A 16,730-nucleotide genomic window follows, 5' to 3' on the forward strand; every position below is an offset into this window, starting at 1 on the left:
TGGAGTAGCCAGGCATGAGCCACAAGCACCTAGCTAGTCTTATATATATATGTTTTTTATGATCCTTTAACTAAGGATTGTATTGTGTTGTATTCTCTTCTCTGTAAGAGAGGCACAGGAGGAATATTTTTGAAGGAACAGGCAAAGCTAGTAATATGACTTGCTGAGGTTAAAACTGTGAACAAGAATTCTGGAACAAACTTGGTCGAGTGACCATTATAGTAACTCACGGGATAGAGGAAGTGGCACTTGGACAGGGAGTAGCATAAACAAAATGGAAATGACTAAGGTGTTTTGACACTCATTAAGATGGGTGTTCTCCAGAAATGGAAGTCAGGTACCTACTTTTCTATCCTGCCACACCTTTTCTTGTTGGTGACCAGAAACAGGTTACCTGTTCTTCTGACTAATCCCTAAAAATGCAGGTGAACAGAGGCTGTGTTGACCTACTTTGAAAATATCTGTTGTTAATCAGTAAGCTTACTGAAGGCAGTGGTTATGTACTCTTATAGCTGTTCTAAGCTACAGCCTAGACTGGGAGCTGACATCTCGATGGTACTTTTTTCCTTTTTTTTTTTTGGTCGGTTGTGGGGCTTGAACTCTAGGCCTGGGCGCTGTCCCTCAGCTCTTCAGCTCAAGGCTAGCACTCTACCACTTGAGCTACAGTGCCACTTCCGGTTTTCTGGTGGTTTATTGGAGATAGGAGTCTCACGGTCTCTCCTGCCCGGGCTGGCTTTGAACCGCGATCCTCAGATCTCAGCCTCCTGAGTAGCTAGGATTACAGGCGTGAGCTACCAGCGCCCGGCTCTTCCTTTTTATTTTTTTTGTCAGTCATGGGGCTTGAACTCAGCACCTGGGTGCTGTGCCTGAGCTCTTTTTTTGCTCAAGGCCAGTGCTCTACCACTTTGGGTTACAGTCTCACTTTCAGTTTTTGGGTAGTTAATTGGAATTGAGACTCTTACAGACTTTCCTGCCTGGGCTGGCTTTGAACCATGATCCTCAGATTTCAATCTCTGGTGGAGGTAGGATTACAGGCATGAGCCACCAGCACCTGATTTGGATGGTGCTTAATGAATGTGCTGTGGTCACCCATCAGAAGCAAGCGGGAAGTAGAAGTGAAGGGCATTTGTTCAGCTTGAATGAGCTCTCAGTCCCAGCACTACAAAACAAAAACAACAAACAGTACAACTGAACTGTATTATTACACAGTGCTGAAGGCTAAAAGTTCTAAATGAGGGTGTGGGCATCTTTTCTCTAAAGCCTGCCTTGCTTCTTCAGCTTTTGACAAATCTATGTGATCCAAGTTTTGTGCAGCCTCCCGAATACCTAGAATTACAGGTATGAGCCACTCCCCCCGCTTTCTTTTTAAATAAGTATAATAGTAGCATTGTGCCCCCCTCCCCTTTTCTTTAGAAAAAGTAGATCAAGACATTGCATTGGTTGGTCAGTTTTCCATAGTAATGACAACCTTGGGAGAAACTAGCTAGAGGAAGGATTTATTTTGGCTCAAGGTTTCAGTCTATGGTCACTTGGCTCCACTGCTTTAAAGCCTATGACAAGGCAAAATACCATAGCAGGAGTGGATGGATGGGAAAGCAAAGCTGCTCATGTCATGGCACCCAGAAAGGAAGGTGCAAGACAGGAGGGACTCAGAGCTAAGATATACCTGTTAAAGGCACATTCCTAGTGATCCACTTCCTTCATGTAGTCCCCCCTTCTAAAATAGTCTACTCAGCTATGGGCTATTAAGCATCCTCACTCACCATCCAGTCACCTCTCAATAGCGCCACCACCTGGGGATCAAGCTTTCAACACAGGAGCCTTTAGGAGGCATTTCTTTTCCAAACTCCAATTGTATACCACTGATTGTGTCACTCAAGTTGCTACTCAATATGTTTAATTTGTAAAGGGTTACGAAGTTAATTAACATGGCTGCCGAATTATAAGTTAGTACATTACAATGAAATTAATGTAGTGAAGAGAACATCCTTCCCTTGATAGAGTCAGGATCTCAGCATTTATGCTCTTCAGTATAGATATGAGAATCAGACTGACAGGTGCAAATCTCCATTAATACTTAACTTCTTTATCATCAGGTCATATTTAAACCAGTGTTATTAAATAAGATGATGCATTTAAGGTTGCATACTGTGTAGCTCGAAGTTTCTAATTTCATGACACTGGATGTAATATTTTTTCATAACATTCACACAGCACTTTTAGCCCAAACAACTCAGGACATTGTGCCACTAAGTGATGACTAGAAATCTTAGTCCTTTTTGGTGGGGGTAGGGGTGGTTGGTTGTACGGTTGTAGGGCTTGAACTCAGGGCCTGGGCACTGTTCCTGATCCTCTTTGTGCTGAAGGCTAGTGTGCTACCATTTGAACTACAGCTCTACTTCCGTTTTTTGAGTGTTTAATTGGAGATAAAAGTCTCACAGAGACTTTTCTACCATTTGAACTACAGCTCTACTTCCGTTTTTTGAGTGTTTAATTGGAGATAAAAGTCTCACAGAGACTTTTGGAGATAAAAGTGGTGGTGGTGGTGGTGGGTGGTGGTGGTGGTGGGTGGTGGTGGTGGTGGTGGTGGTGGTGGTGGTGGTGGTGGTGGTGGTGGTGGTGGTGGTGGTGGTGGTGGTGGTGGGTGGGTGTGTGTGTGTGTGTGTGTGTGTGTGTGTGTCTCAAACTCTGGGCTTGGGTGCTGTACCTGAGCAATTCAGCTCAAGGCTAGTGCTCTATCACAGCACCACTTCTTAGAGATAATTAGGAAGACAGTCATTCAAAACCATTGCAAAGAATGTTCCAGAGAAAGGGTTCCTCTAAGAAAAAAAGGCCAACTTACAAAGGTATCTTAACTCCAAAGAACTGATTTCAAGACTAACCAGCCATTTTTTTTTTTGGATAATTTGAAAAAGAATACAAGAAAAATAAAGAAAATTAGCTTTATTTATATAGTTTAGAAAAATTGATTGTACTGTTAGAATTTGTCAAATGTTTCCATTCTGCATAATTTACAATAGTATTATATACAAACATAATACAATAGAATACATTACATTGTTTTTGCTTGAATCAAAGTGTCTTCTCAACTGAACATGCTGCTATCAATTCAAGTTTTGTCCATTTTTGTGTGTGCTAGTCCTGTGGCTTGAACTCAGGGCCTGGGTGCTGTCCCTGAGCTTTTGTGCTCAAGGTTAGTGCTCTTATCACTTAAGCCACAGCTCAACTTCTGTTTTTTTGGTGGTTAATTAGAGAGAAGTTTCAGTCTTTCTTGCCAGGGGTGGCTTCAAACTCAGATCTCAGGTTCCTAAGTAGCTAGGATTATAGGCGTGAGCCAATGTGCCTGACTAAATTTTGCCATTTTTAACAGGGAAAAACTCTTATTTGACATAGTATTTAATTCAGAGTATAATACTGAAATGAAAGTAGAGTTAAAGATATTGAAGAGCTAAAAATACCATTCAACTAGTATGACTTTTCCATTAGAGGTTTTATAGAGTAAAATGTTTTATGTTGAAAAAGTATTTGTATTCATCGATGATCTAAATTTATTGTACTAAATTTGGCATCCTTATTAACCTATAGGTAAACTAACTTGAATATAGATGTCAATCCATATTAAACTCATCAATATTAACACAATTGAAAACAATTGCCACAACTGAAAATGAACAAAACTGTTAGAAACAGAGATAACAGAAAATCCCCTTGAAAAACATTGAACTAGAGATGTTCTCTTCTATTTAAAGTAAGTACAACTTTCATTTTGTGAACACAATATATGGTAACTCAAAAGATGGTGAAAAGTTATGATGTAGACACCAAATCTTAAGTAGGGTTGAAATTAATTTGTACCATTACATATTGGGTATTTCTAGACCAGGTTTTCTCAATAGCTTCCCAATCTTGCTTAAGAAATCCAAGCAAGTTTAATGCTATTACTGAACAAGGCATAGTTTTGAATTAGCAACAAGGATACAATATAAGTGCAGGTAATTTATACTAGATTGAAATTTATATCTCTCACAGAGTAAAGTATACTGTGTGTATAAATGAGTTGTTAGAAGAAATCTATTTCACTTTTAAAGCAGTGGATGGCTTGGTAAATTTTGTTTCTGGTACTCTCTTGAAATTCCTGGCAAGCATCCTGACAGTTCTATGGTCTTATTAAATGAAAAAAAAAGCTTACAAAAAATAGTGTTTGCTATCAGCTTGTAAAGTCAGAGCTCTTTAAGTTAAAATAATCAAGTAGCCCTTCAAGTGCACTTGAATCAATAATTTCATATTTGTCCTCAAAGAAAAAGAAACGATTAAGTATTAATATAAGGTGATTACTAAATTAAAAAAATCAGAGGAAATTGGTTTTTAATTGGATGCTTGAATTCTTTCCAGGGTTTACAGTCTGTTTAGAAGATGGTAACTTGACTTTGACACTCTCGTGATTACCCTTTATGGCAGCCTCAAGGCGGGCTTTCAGGGATGGAGTAGAAGTCATTACATTTTTAAAAACTGATGAATACTGAGGCCCAATCTGCATAAGATTTTGCAAAGCGAAGTCATGTAAATTTCTCATTGCTGCAGTTGCGGATCCGAGAGCATTCTCATCCAAAAGGAAGGAGATGAGGATGGGCAGGAGACAGGCCACCAGCTGAGAGCCTAGTAAGTAAATAAAGGTAAATTCAGGGAAATAAATATTCAACTTGACTTGTATATGTTTTTCCCTTAAAAAGCAATTTTCATCTTTTCTCTTAAATTAATACTAGTGTGGGATTAACAGGACACCTACTTTACTTTTTCAGATGGAATTTTGCTGCATTACCCAGGCTGGCCTCAAACTCTGCCTCTACCTCCAGAGTGGTTGAGACTTTAGCACACACCACTGTGACCATCAATACCTATCTTTCAAATAACATTCAAAGTCTGTTTGTGGAAAAATTCTGAGAGATTATGGATTTAGTGCAGACACTTACGATACTGTTCTTCAGCAACAGTAACCAATGTTTCCAGGACCTTTATGCCTTCTTGAAAGATCTGAAGCTCAGTAGTGTCTTCAGGTTTTCTCTTGTCTATTTCCTGAAGTTTTTCCACGACAGAAGATGCTAAAGAATAAATGTATGGGTAGGAAACAGTTGGATTTGGATACTGAAAAATGGAATGGAGGAGCTGATATGTCTTGATTTGTACCTAGCAGGAAGGAGACAAGAATAAACTATAAATTAAAAGAAAGTTCTTAAATAAAAGACAAATAATTGTCCCTTAAGACTCTGAAGTTAAAGTAGCAAAGATATTAAACTGATTTCTAATTTATATCTAATTTTGGAAATCCAAGTATGAATTAGAAAATAGGTATTTACAAACAGATAACCTAGAAACTGCTTTAGCTAAAAAGCATGGTCTCTTTATTTGGGCCCACAAACTAAACGCAGGACAAAAGCTTATTATCCTTATTTATACTTTGTATCTGTCCAGGGAGGATATGACTGACAGCTAATATCTTTATGAGAATTCAGCTCTATATACTACTCCCCAAGAGATCAATAGTCTTAAAGGATAAATCATTGCCCACATGAAAACAATTAGCTATAATGTTGAGGTTGCATCCTGGATCTGGAGCAATCATCTCATGAGACCCAGACTGCTCCCCTAAGTGATGACAGCGATAATATCTTCTCTGGAATTCCTCTTGGTACCAGAAGATAAAGATCAACCAGGCTACACTATGGTACTGTTTAACTATACCTAACTCTTTTTTTTTTTTTTTTTGTCGGTCATGGGGCTTGAACTCTGGGCCTGGGCACTGTCCCTCAGCTCTTCAGCTCAAGGCGAGCGCTCTACCACTTGAGCTACAGCGCCACTTCCGGTTTTTTGGTGGTTTATTGGAGATAGGAGTCTCACGGTCTCTCCTGCCCGGACTGGCTTTGAACCGCGATCCTCAGATCTCAGCCTCCTGAGTAGCTAGGATTACAGGCGTGAGCCACCAGCGCCCGGCTCTATACCTAACTCTTACCCACTGTCCCAATTCTTTCTGTATTTAAACCTAAAACTCTTGTCTGTACCTTGAAGATGGCTGAAGTACTTATTTTTCTCTTTCCTGTGGCATGTCTGTGCTACATAACTAGCCTTTCTCTGCTGTTTACCATTACCAATCTCTTTATTTGGCATGTCAGGATAAGTGTCTGGACCTAACATGTGGAATGCTGAGAACTGATCTTGTGGCCTAAAACTCCTTTCTGATATATCAGTATGCAGTAGGATAGGGGTATGTGGATATAATGGGGAAAGAGAATAACTACTGAGTGGATATTTTTTCTTCATTTCTCTACCTCCCAATTTCTCTATTATGGCCCTTTGTATAATATTCAAAAACAGAAAAACAACAAAAGCACTCAAAAATGAAACAAACAAACTTGTAAAGGAACCATATATGAACCACACTAAGTAACATATACCAAAGTTATCATTAGGAAACCAATATATATAACCAGTACGTAAAACCAGTTTGCTGCCTGCAGGCAGCAAACAACAAATGGAACAGAAAAATAAAAAATGACTAGAGTCATACATCATCTTTTATTGGGTTAATTGTGATGGTATTTGGATCATTATTACTTTTTTTTGACAGTAAATTTGCCTCCTGTATGTTGCAAGTAGATACATCGGTGAGGATGGGCTATAAACTCCAGTTGCAACATATAAAAGAAAAGGAAATTAATCTAGCAAATGAACTTGTATGCACTGCTTTTAGAAGGGTTCCATGTTTTACGATCATATTATAGAAGGCATGTTCTTTCCTTTCTTTCCCTTCAGTGAATTGTGCTTGGCCTTTTCACTCACAGCTGGTACTCTTATCACTTGAGCTATGGCATTTTGGTGGTTAAATGGAGATGGATTTTAATGTATTTTTCTGGAACCAGGATTCTCCAGGTCTCAGCTTCCTGAGTAACTATGATGACAGGTGTGAGCCAGCAGTGCCTAGTTTCCTTTCTTTTCTTTTTAAGGAATCTAATCTACAATGAGCCTCCTCCCCCCTGCCCCCCCCCCCCCCAGGGGATTGAACTCAGGGCCTGGGCACCGTCCCTGAGCTTTATTTTACTCAAGGCTAGCACTCTACCACTTGAGCTATAGCTCTACTTCTGGCCTTTTCTGTTTATGTTGTACTAAGGAATGGAACCCAGGGCTTTATGTACCGTTAGGCAAGCACTCTACCACTAAGCCACATTCTCAGCCTACAATGAATCTTATAAAAGTACCTTGTTCTAGATTCATATCAATGAATTTTTTTTTACTTTTTTTTTTCTTTTTTTTTGAACTCAGGGCCTGGGCACTGTTTCTGAGCTTTTGTGCTCTAGGCTTTCACTTTACCGCATGAGCCACAGCACTTCTTCCAGCTTTATGGTGGTTAATTTGAGTTAATGGACTTTCCTGTCCAGCCTGGCTTTGAACCTTGATCCTCAAATCTCAGTCTCCTGAGCAGCTAGGATTACAGGTGTGAACTACCTGTGCTTGGCTCAATGAAACTGTTATCAATAAAAATATTAGTTACATTAACTTTAAGACACCTGCTTTAAAATTAGTTTTTTTTTTTGGTTGGTGTGGGGCTTGAACTCTGGGCCTGGGCACTGTCCCTCAGCTCTTCAGCTTAAGGTTAGCGCTCAACCAGTTGAGCCACAGTGCCACTTCCAGTTTTCTGAGTGGTTTATTGAAGATAAGAGTCTCACAGCCTTTCCTGGTTGGGCTGGCTTTGAACCATGATCCTCAGATCTCAGCCTCCTGAGTAGCTAGGATTAGAGGCGTGAGCCACTGGCACCTGGCTAAAATTAGGTTTTAAAAATATTTTCTTTCTCCTACTACCCTCTACCCTTAAGGCAGAAAAATAATTCCATTACCACTTAGCTTTGTCATGCTAAGAATAGGTCCTCACCAATCTAAAAATAAAAAACTCTGTAGTGGGATATTTCCCATGGAAGCCAACAAAATCAAAACAAAAGTTTTGTAAAATCCTAAATACATTCCTATTACGATCCTCTGGCTGCTAAAAGATACTTACCATCGGATCTTTTGTCTCAAGGGTAGCTTTAAATTTCTCAATGCAACGTTTCTGAAGGCATGGGATGGTAGTTACTTCTGGAGTGGTAGACAAAATAAACACTGTGATAGCAGTAAGCAGACTGACTTCATCAAGTTCTTGATGTGCTCCATCAACTAAAGAGAAATAATTAGAACTGATCATATTTGCTGCTTTATATATCTGAGTGAAGCTGTCTTTAATTTGCTTAGCAACATTTTCTTCATATATACAAAAGATGCAGATAAGACACAGTGACAGATGCTAGGCACTCTGGCAGGCTAGATAATGTATGTCAGTGGTAGTGTGAAGTCCTGGATTTGTTTCTTCCCACCAATGCAAAAAAGAAGGAAAAAAGGAACTTTGGCAAATATTTAAGAGGTAAATATTTAATATATAAGCTTAAATTTATGTTTTTGTTTTTGTCAGTTGTGGGGCTTGAATTCTGGGCATGGGAGCTGTCCTTCAACTCTTCAGCTCAAGGCGAGCGCTCTACCACTTGAGCCACAGAGCCACATCTGGTTTATAGGAGTCTCACGGACTTTTCCTGCCTGGGCTGGCTTTGAACTATGATCCTCAGGTCTCAGCCTCCTGTGTAGCTAGGATTACAGGCGTGAGCCACCGGTGCCTGGCTTAAATCTATGTTTATATTTATAACAAATAAATAAAGAGCCAAGACCTAGCAAAGTAACTTTTATTATAAAAAATAAAGGGGCTGGGAAGGTGGCTCAGTGGTAGAGTGCTTGCCTTGCATGCATGAGGCCCTGGGTTCAATTCCTCAGCACCATATAAGCAGAAAAAGCTGGAAGTGGCACTGTAGCTCAAGTGGTAGGGCACTAGCCTTGAGCTCAAGAGCTGCAGGACAGCACTCAGGCCCAGAGTTCAGGCCCCATGACTGACAAAAATGAATAAATAAATAAAAATAAAAAATAAATAAATATATTAATATAACACACACACAAAGTTTGAAGTCAGACTACACAACAAAGTGAGACTCAACAACAAACAGAAAATGTAATGACATAATAGCTAATACAAGTTCATGTTGAGCACTCTTTTTATTATGCATTTTAAATACTTTACATAAATGAATTCATTTAATTCTCATAATCTAATCAGTATGAACACTGCTGTTGGCCCTGTTTTATATTAGAGAAACTGAAGATAGATTTAAATGTTCAAGGTCATACAACTAATGTGGTAGTAGTAAGCTAATGAGAGACTTGAGCTAGGGGACCAACAGGCTGTCTCTGACTCATGAAAACTGGCAGATAACAAATGTATGCTATTTTTTGCTATGAGGTTTTCGGGAAATATGTTATAGAACAAACTTTTCACCTGTCACAATCAGTTCTTCCTTTAATTCTCTCAGTAGCTCATCTAAATTCCAATCTACATTCTAAGTCTTCATTCTCTGTATTATCACTATCACACCCTCATTTTATGTGTAAGTATATGTGTGTGCCTGTCTTAATGTACATAAAAAAAAAAGTACGTATGCCTGTCTTAACCTACATAAAACTTTTTCTACCCTTGCATGCTGTTCTTATATTGAGAGGTTTAATTTTTTAAATTTTATTCCTTCCTGCCTACTTAGTGATGCTTTCTTCACTACTGCTTCCAATGCCATCCTCTAGTCCAACTTCTTTTTCCTCACAAGTATAAACTTAATGCTAGAGTTTCATCTTTAAAAATAAAATTCCCAGTCTGGCGTCAGGGTATATGGCTGTAATCCCAGTACTCATGAGGTCGAGGCAGGAAAATCATGAGTTCAAAGCCAGTCTAGATTACTTAGAAAGCGCTGTTGAACAAGATAAAAGAAGAAGAACCTTCATCCTATACCTTCCATTCTTCTGCTGTTTCTCTTCTTCCCATCAAGAAGAGTCCACAAGGAGCTTTCCCTTTCCTTGACTCTCATCTGTATTTCAGCTCTGAGCTCTATTTCCCATAGCATTTGACTTCTCTGCAGTATTTTACACTTCTGATAATTCCTTGTTTATTAAAACTCTTTTTTCTTTAGGTTCTTTGACTGCATTAAAAAAAAAAAACCAACTCCTTCCATCTTGGTTTTGGTTCTTTTTATTTCATGAGTTCCAGTTGGGTAAACTGTGACATTTATATAACATATATATATATATATATATATATATATATATGACAAAGGAGGCAGGGATGATGCATAATATATCTAAAGACTTTTTTAATAATCACTAAAAATACAACAATAAAAAGTAATTCTATTGGACATGGGAAATAAATAGTGACTATTATATAGGCCACGTAGTAAATGAGATGCCTTTTTTTTTGGTCCCATTTGAGACAGGGTCTTACTATGTAGCACAGGGTGGACCTTGACTTTTTTTTTTTTTTTTTTTGCCAGTCCTGGGGCTTGAACTCTGGGCCTGGGCGCTGTCCCTGAGCTCAAGTCTAGAACTCTACCATTTGAGCCACAGTACCACTTCCAGCTTATTCTGTGAGTAATTGGAGATAAGAGTCTCATTGACTTCCCAGCCTAGACTGGCTTTCAAAGTTGATCCTCATATTTCAGCCTCCTGAGAAGCTAGGATTATAGGTCTTGGGTTAGGACTTGGACTTTTGATCCTCTTGCCCCTACAGATTATTTTAAAAACTCAGGGAAACAGGTAGTTTGGCTAGTCATTTAGCTAGTAAATACTGGAGTTATTATCCATATTCATCTTACTTTATATTTGTAACATATAGCTTATGCATATTTTTAGGATACTAAGTGTATAAAACTTTCCCTCAGGGCTGGGAAGGTGGCTCAGTGGTAGAGTGCTTGCCTTGCATGCATGAGGCCCTGGGTTCGATTCCTCAGCACCACATAAACAGAAAAGGCCAGAAGTGGTGCTGGGGCTCAAGCGGTAGAGCGCTCGCCTTGAGCTGAAGAGCTAAGGGACAGCGCCCAGGCCCAGAGTTGAGGTCCATGACTGGCAAAAAAAAAAAAAAAAAAACACACACACACAAAAATCCCTTTCCCTCAGGGGCTAGGAAGGTGGCTCAGTGATAGAGTGCTTGCTTTGAATGCATGAGGACCTGGGTTCAATTCCTCAGCACCACATAGCAGAAAAAGCTGGAAGTGGCGCTGTGGCTCAAGTGGTAGAGGGCTAGCCTTGAGCTGAAGAGCTGAGGGACAGCACCCAGGCTCAGAGTTTAGGCCCATGACTGACAAAAAACAAACAACAAACAAAAAAACCCCACTACCACCAACCAAAAAACCCCAAAACAAAACAACAAACTCTCCCTCGGCTAGAGGTAGATCATAGTGCATTTAAAAAATAAACATGCTGGGCTGGGAATGTGGCTTAGTGGCAAAGTGCTTACCTAGCATGCATGAAGACCCTGGGTTCAATTCCTCAGTACCACATACACAGAAAAAGTTGAAAGTAGTTCTGTGGCTCAAGTGGTAGAGTGCTAGCCTTGAGAAAAAGAAGCTTAGGGACAGTGCCCTGAGTTCAAGCCACAGGACTGTCAAAAACAAAAACAAAAGCAAAACAAAAAAACCCATGTTATCTCCAGGTCCCCAATTGTCAAAATATAGGCTGCCTGTCAACAATCTCATTTAATTGCATTTAAGTTTAAGGATCTTAAGATATATGCATATGTCTAACACACATATGATCAAGTAAATAGCTTGCCATCAAAGCACGATTCCTTTACTTTTTATTTATTTTTGTGCAGGTACTAGGGCTTGGACTCAGTACAAAGCCTGAGTACTGTGCCTTAAGTTTTTTACTCAAAGCTAGCACTTTGCCACTTGAGCCACAGCTCCAGTTCTGGCTTTAAACACTGATCCTCAGATCTCAGCCTACAGACTAGATAAGATTATAGGTGTAAGCCACTGGCACCAAGCTTCCCCTTGCTTTTGAAAACAAACTGAATCAATCTTCAAAAGAGCTTTATTTACCTGGATCCCAGCAGTCAAGAATTGTTGTTAGAGCACTCCGGAGGAGGTCAGTCCATGCAGTATGGCTCTTTTCTGCTCTGGCCATAGGGGAAGATAATATTCCTTTCAGAGCCTGTAGGGAAGCTGCAACTGTAGAAGATAATTGGCCCCCTGGCAACTTCACAGCAGTTTCTCTGAGTACTCCAATTGTGAGGTATAATATAGTAGGGAGAACTGAGATGCTTCCTGTAAAATAAAAATTAAAAACATCATGGATTTTAACATATACAAACAAACACACACATTTCCCTCCCCCAAAAGGCATCCATGAGTAAGAGTTATCTAGCTTGTAAGAGTTATTTTCTTAGAACTCAAAGTGTAGAAGTAGCTCAGGGGCTTGAACTCAGGGCCTGGGTACTGTCCCTGAGCATTTTTTTTTTTTTTTTTGATCAAGGCCAGCTTTTCAACTTGAGCCACAGCTCTTTTAGCTTTTTGGTAGTTAAATGCAGATAAGAGTCTCAGAGACTTGCCTACCTGGACTGACTATGAACTGTGATCCTCAGATCTCAGAATTTTGCATCACTTTGTTTCATTGATGTAGCACTCGGTAAATCTACTCTAGACTTGCTATATAGCCCAGTCTGGCCCCTGAACTTGATATGCAGTGGAGGTTGGTCTCATACTTCATGATCCTCCTGTTTTAGTCTCCTAAATTCTGAGATAACAAATGTATACCACCATATCCAGGTCCATTTTTACTATTAAGGTGTGCATTCTTGTGGTATTAAGTGTGTGTGTGTGTGTGTGTGTGTGTGTGTGTGTGTGTGTGTGTGTGTGTGTGTGTGTGTGTGTGTGTGTGTGTGTGTGTGTGTGTGTGTGTGTGGTGTTATGTAACCATCACGACTACTCAATTTATTTTAAATTCTTTTTCAAGTGAAGAACTATTGAAAATAAGTATGAAAAATGGAGCAAGGCAAAGTGGTAGAATACTGTAATCTTAACAATGCCGAGGCTGAGGCAATAGGATTCTAAGTTTGAGACTAATTTCAGCTATACAGTAAGACACTATTAAAAAAAAAAGGCATTCAAGTCACCCATAAAGTTAAGGCCAAATAAAGTTATCAATTACATTCAACAAAAAGCTCAGAGTATATTTTTTACCCCTAATCCTCTGACAGCCATTTTTTTCTGCCACTCTTACACAGTATGTGATAACATGAAGTCTAACTTTTGGGCTGGGAATGTGGCTTAGTGGTAGAGTGCTTGCATAGCATGCATGAAAACCTGGGTTCATTACCACAGAAAAAGCCAGAAGTGGTGCTGTGGCTCAAGTGGTAGAGTGGTAGCCTTGATCAAAAGAAGCTTAGGGACAGTGCCCAGGCCCTGAATTCAAGCCTCAGAATTGGCACAAAAAAAAAAAAGAAGCTTAACTTTTAATTAAAATTGAAGATTAAAAATAGCTAAAAGACAGCAACTGTTCAAGACACAGTTAAGCAGAAATATGATTATCAATTAATAAGTATCTATTGTATAGACAAATTTATGTGCTAGATTTGTAGGGTATGAAAGTTTAGTTGGAGCCAAGAGCCAGTGACTCACACCTGAAACTTAGTTACTAAGGAGCTTGTGAGCTTGAAGATTATGATTTGAAACCAGCAGGCACAGGAAAACCTGTGATATGCTTATCTCCAATTAACCACCAAATAGCTAAAGTGGAAGATGTGGCTCAAGTGGTAGAGTGCTAATCTTCAGCAAAAAAAGCTCAGGGACAGTACCTAGGCCCTGAGTTCAAGCCCTAGAACAAGCATGAGCGCACACGCACATGCGTGCACACGCACACACACTCTAGTTGGACATATGACACATCTATATACATTAACACTTCTGTGTGTCAGTACTGAGACAGCTCCATTTCAGGCTTTCTGCCAGATAACTGAAGATAAGAGTCTCACAGATTCTCCTACTCTGGCTGACTTTAAACCATGATCCTCAGATCTCAGCCTTCTGAATAGGTAGGATTTACAGACATGAGCCACTGGCTCCTGGCTATATAAATCTTTTATGTGTTATAATCAGTTATATAATGAATTTATATGACAGATAAAAGCCACAGATCTACATATAGAAATAACATAGCTACATATATGAACAAAGAAAATTCAGTATGAGGTGGTTTTTAGAGAAGACTTTACAGATAAGGTAGGACTAGAACTAAACTTTGAAGGAAGAAAAGATTTAAAAGGCAGGAAGGGTATGGATCATTTCAAATCAAGTAACAAAGCATGGACAATAGCATAGAACAAGAATGAACATGAAGCCCTTTGGGTTTAGGATTTGCACAGAAGGAATCAGCAAAAGGCAGAGGACTCAGTAAAACCTGTGGAAAGCTTTATGTTAAAAGCTGAGTGCCAGTGGCTCACACCTATAATACTAGCTACTTAGGATGCTGAAATCTAAGGACTATGATTTGAAGCCAGACTGAGCAGGAAAGTCTGAGATTCTTATCTCTAATTATCCATCAAAAAGCTAGAAGTTAAGCTGTGACTCAAGAGGCAGAGCACTAGCCTTGAGCAGCAAAAAGCTCAGGGACAGTGCCTAGGTATTGAGTTCAAGTCTCAGGACTAGCACCAAAAAAAACAAAAGCCCAGTATATTTAATTTTAAAAAGAACTGGATATGACCACCAGTTTTTGTCATCATGGAAGCAGGAAAAGACCAATAGATATTATACACTTAAAAGATGTTAAGAGCTGGGCACTGGTGGCTCATGTCTGAAATCCAACCTACTCAGGAAGCTAAGATCTGAGGATTGTGGTTCAAAGCTAGACAGGGCAACAAAGTCCATGAGACTCTTATCTGCAATTAACTACCAAAAAAAGCCAGAAGTAGAACCATGACTCAAGTAGAGACAGAACACAATTTCTGAGTTTAAGCCCAGGACCAGTGTACCCATGCACCTACATACATGTTAAAGCCCGAATAATTGCCATTGACTGACTTTAAAATATATTCAGCTAAAAATATAGCTTAGTGGTAGAGCACATGCCTAATTTGCTTGAAGCCCTGGATTTAATCCCCAGCACTGGAAAAAAGAATAATCAATCACAGAAGAGCATGTACATCTATACTACTTGCTGTCTTATATTTACTTTCACAGTTGTAACAATACTTAAATGTTTGGGTCAGCTTTCTCTCACAATGAGAAAAAAAATCAGCAACTAGATTTCGTTATCTATGAAGGACATTTTTCTTCCTTTCAGGACAAGCAAACAATGGCAAACCACAACATACCTTCAGGAGAGCACACTGTAGGAAGTTCCGAAAGGATAACCAATGCAGCTGAAACTAATCTACTTCCATCTTCTGACAGCAACTGTGGCTTTGTAACTTTGACTCCTGAGCTACCTGTCAATTCAGGATTTAGTTCTGGGAGTTGTCTAACTAGAATGCACACACATAGTTCTAGTGTTGCAAAGACCAAAGACTTTCCAGGCACAAGTCCTCCCGTGTCCTTGCCCTCTCCAAATTCTGGCAGGGTTTCCTTTTCAGCAGCACCATCATCAACTATGAGACAGAAGGAATAATGTTTAATAAATACTTTGTGCTTTCTTTTGCTTTTAGCAAATGGTTATTTCTGTTATAGGAAATACATTTAAATGACTAAAATCTTAAGTGTGAAAGAATTAAAGAAGAAAGCAATTATGGAGGTAAAATAAAAATTTTTTTTAATGCCAGTCTGGAGCTTGAACTCAGGGCCTGGGTGCTATCCCTAAGCCTCTTTGAGTTCAAGGCTAGTGCTCTAACACTTGAACCACAGCATCACTTCAGCTTTTTGAGAAGTTTATTGGAAATAAAGAGTCTCATGGACTTTCCTGCCCAGGTTGGCTTTGAACTGTGACTCTCAGATCTCAGCCTCCTGAGTAGGTAGGATTTCAAACGTGAGCCACGGGTACCCAGCTATGAAACAGTTTTTATTATATATATTTGTCTTTCTTCTTTTTTTTTTCTTTCTGATACTGAGGTTTGAACTTAGCTTCCAACTTATTCTGCTTGCTTGTTTGGCTACTGCTCTACCACTTAACCATTCCTCCATCCCTGTTTTTTTCTAGTTCTTATGGAGATGTAATCTCAGAGATTTTCCTGTCTGAGCCGGGTTCTGACTGTGATCCTCCAAATTTCAACCTCCTGAGTAGCTAGGATTACAGGTGTGAGCCACTAGGTGTGAGCCACCAGTACATGGCTGCTATGATTTTGTATTGCAATAGATTAAAACAAATTTAGTCAGTTGCCAATGGTTCACACCTGTAATCTTAGCTACTCAGGAGGTTGAGATCTGAGAATCAAGGTTTGAAGTCAGCCCAGGCAGGAAAGTCCATGAGACTGTTACTTCAAATTAACTGCCAGGAAACTGGAAGTGGTACTGTGGCACTAGCCTTGAGCAAAAGAGCTCAGGCACAGAGCCCAGGCCCTTAGTTCAAACCCCAGGATCTGCTCACATGGTGTATGTGCACGCACGCACGCACACACACACACACACACACACACACACACACACACACACACTCTCTCTCTCTCTCTCTGTCTCTCTCTCTCTCTCTGTCTCTCATTTCCCCAAAGAATAGTAGCTAGGTTACTGATAAAATCCAAGCTAACATGTAGAAGAGAATGAGAGGATTCAAAGCATTTAGGCCAGGCTTTGATGGCTTAAGCATAAAATTCTAGCTTCTCAGGAGGTTAAGACCTGGAGTACTGTGGTTCAAAC

At 39.6% G+C, this 16,730-nt stretch overlaps 1 protein-coding gene and 1 long non-coding RNA gene across 5 annotated transcripts in view; one reads left to right on the forward strand and one right to left on the reverse strand.

The window, feature by feature from the left end:
* Positions 1-2,928: 2,928 nt before the first annotated feature.
* Heatr5a (HEAT repeat containing 5A) overlaps positions 2,929-16,730 on the reverse strand; it is a 122,305-nt gene continuing 108,503 nt past the window's right edge. For all 4 annotated transcript variants that reach the window (XM_070026404.1, XM_070026387.1, XM_070026395.1 and 1 more), the window contains 5 exons: positions 15,260-15,532; positions 11,991-12,215; positions 8,048-8,202; positions 4,971-5,184; positions 2,929-4,656 (listed from right to left, as the gene is read on the reverse strand). In XM_070026404.1, the coding sequence (XP_069882505.1) occupies positions 4,349-4,656; positions 4,971-5,184; positions 8,048-8,202; positions 11,991-12,215; positions 15,260-15,532 (1,175 nt within the window). In that variant the 3' untranslated portion in view covers positions 2,929-4,348. The remainder of the gene's footprint in view (positions 4,657-4,970; positions 5,185-8,047; positions 8,203-11,990; positions 12,216-15,259; positions 15,533-16,730) is intronic.
* LOC138829856 (uncharacterized) lies at positions 3,691-4,983 on the forward strand. The gene is made up of 3 exons (XR_011372751.1): positions 3,691-3,748; positions 4,582-4,659; positions 4,800-4,983. It is a non-coding gene; the product is annotated as an uncharacterized lncRNA (long non-coding RNA).

The sequence above is a fragment of the Dipodomys merriami genome, unplaced genomic scaffold (assembly GCF_024711535.1).
Source record: "Dipodomys merriami isolate MVZ:Mamm:240054 unplaced genomic scaffold, mDipMer1.0.p SCAF_1, whole genome shotgun sequence".
NCBI classification, from domain to species: domain Eukaryota; kingdom Metazoa; phylum Chordata; class Mammalia; order Rodentia; family Heteromyidae; genus Dipodomys; species Dipodomys merriami.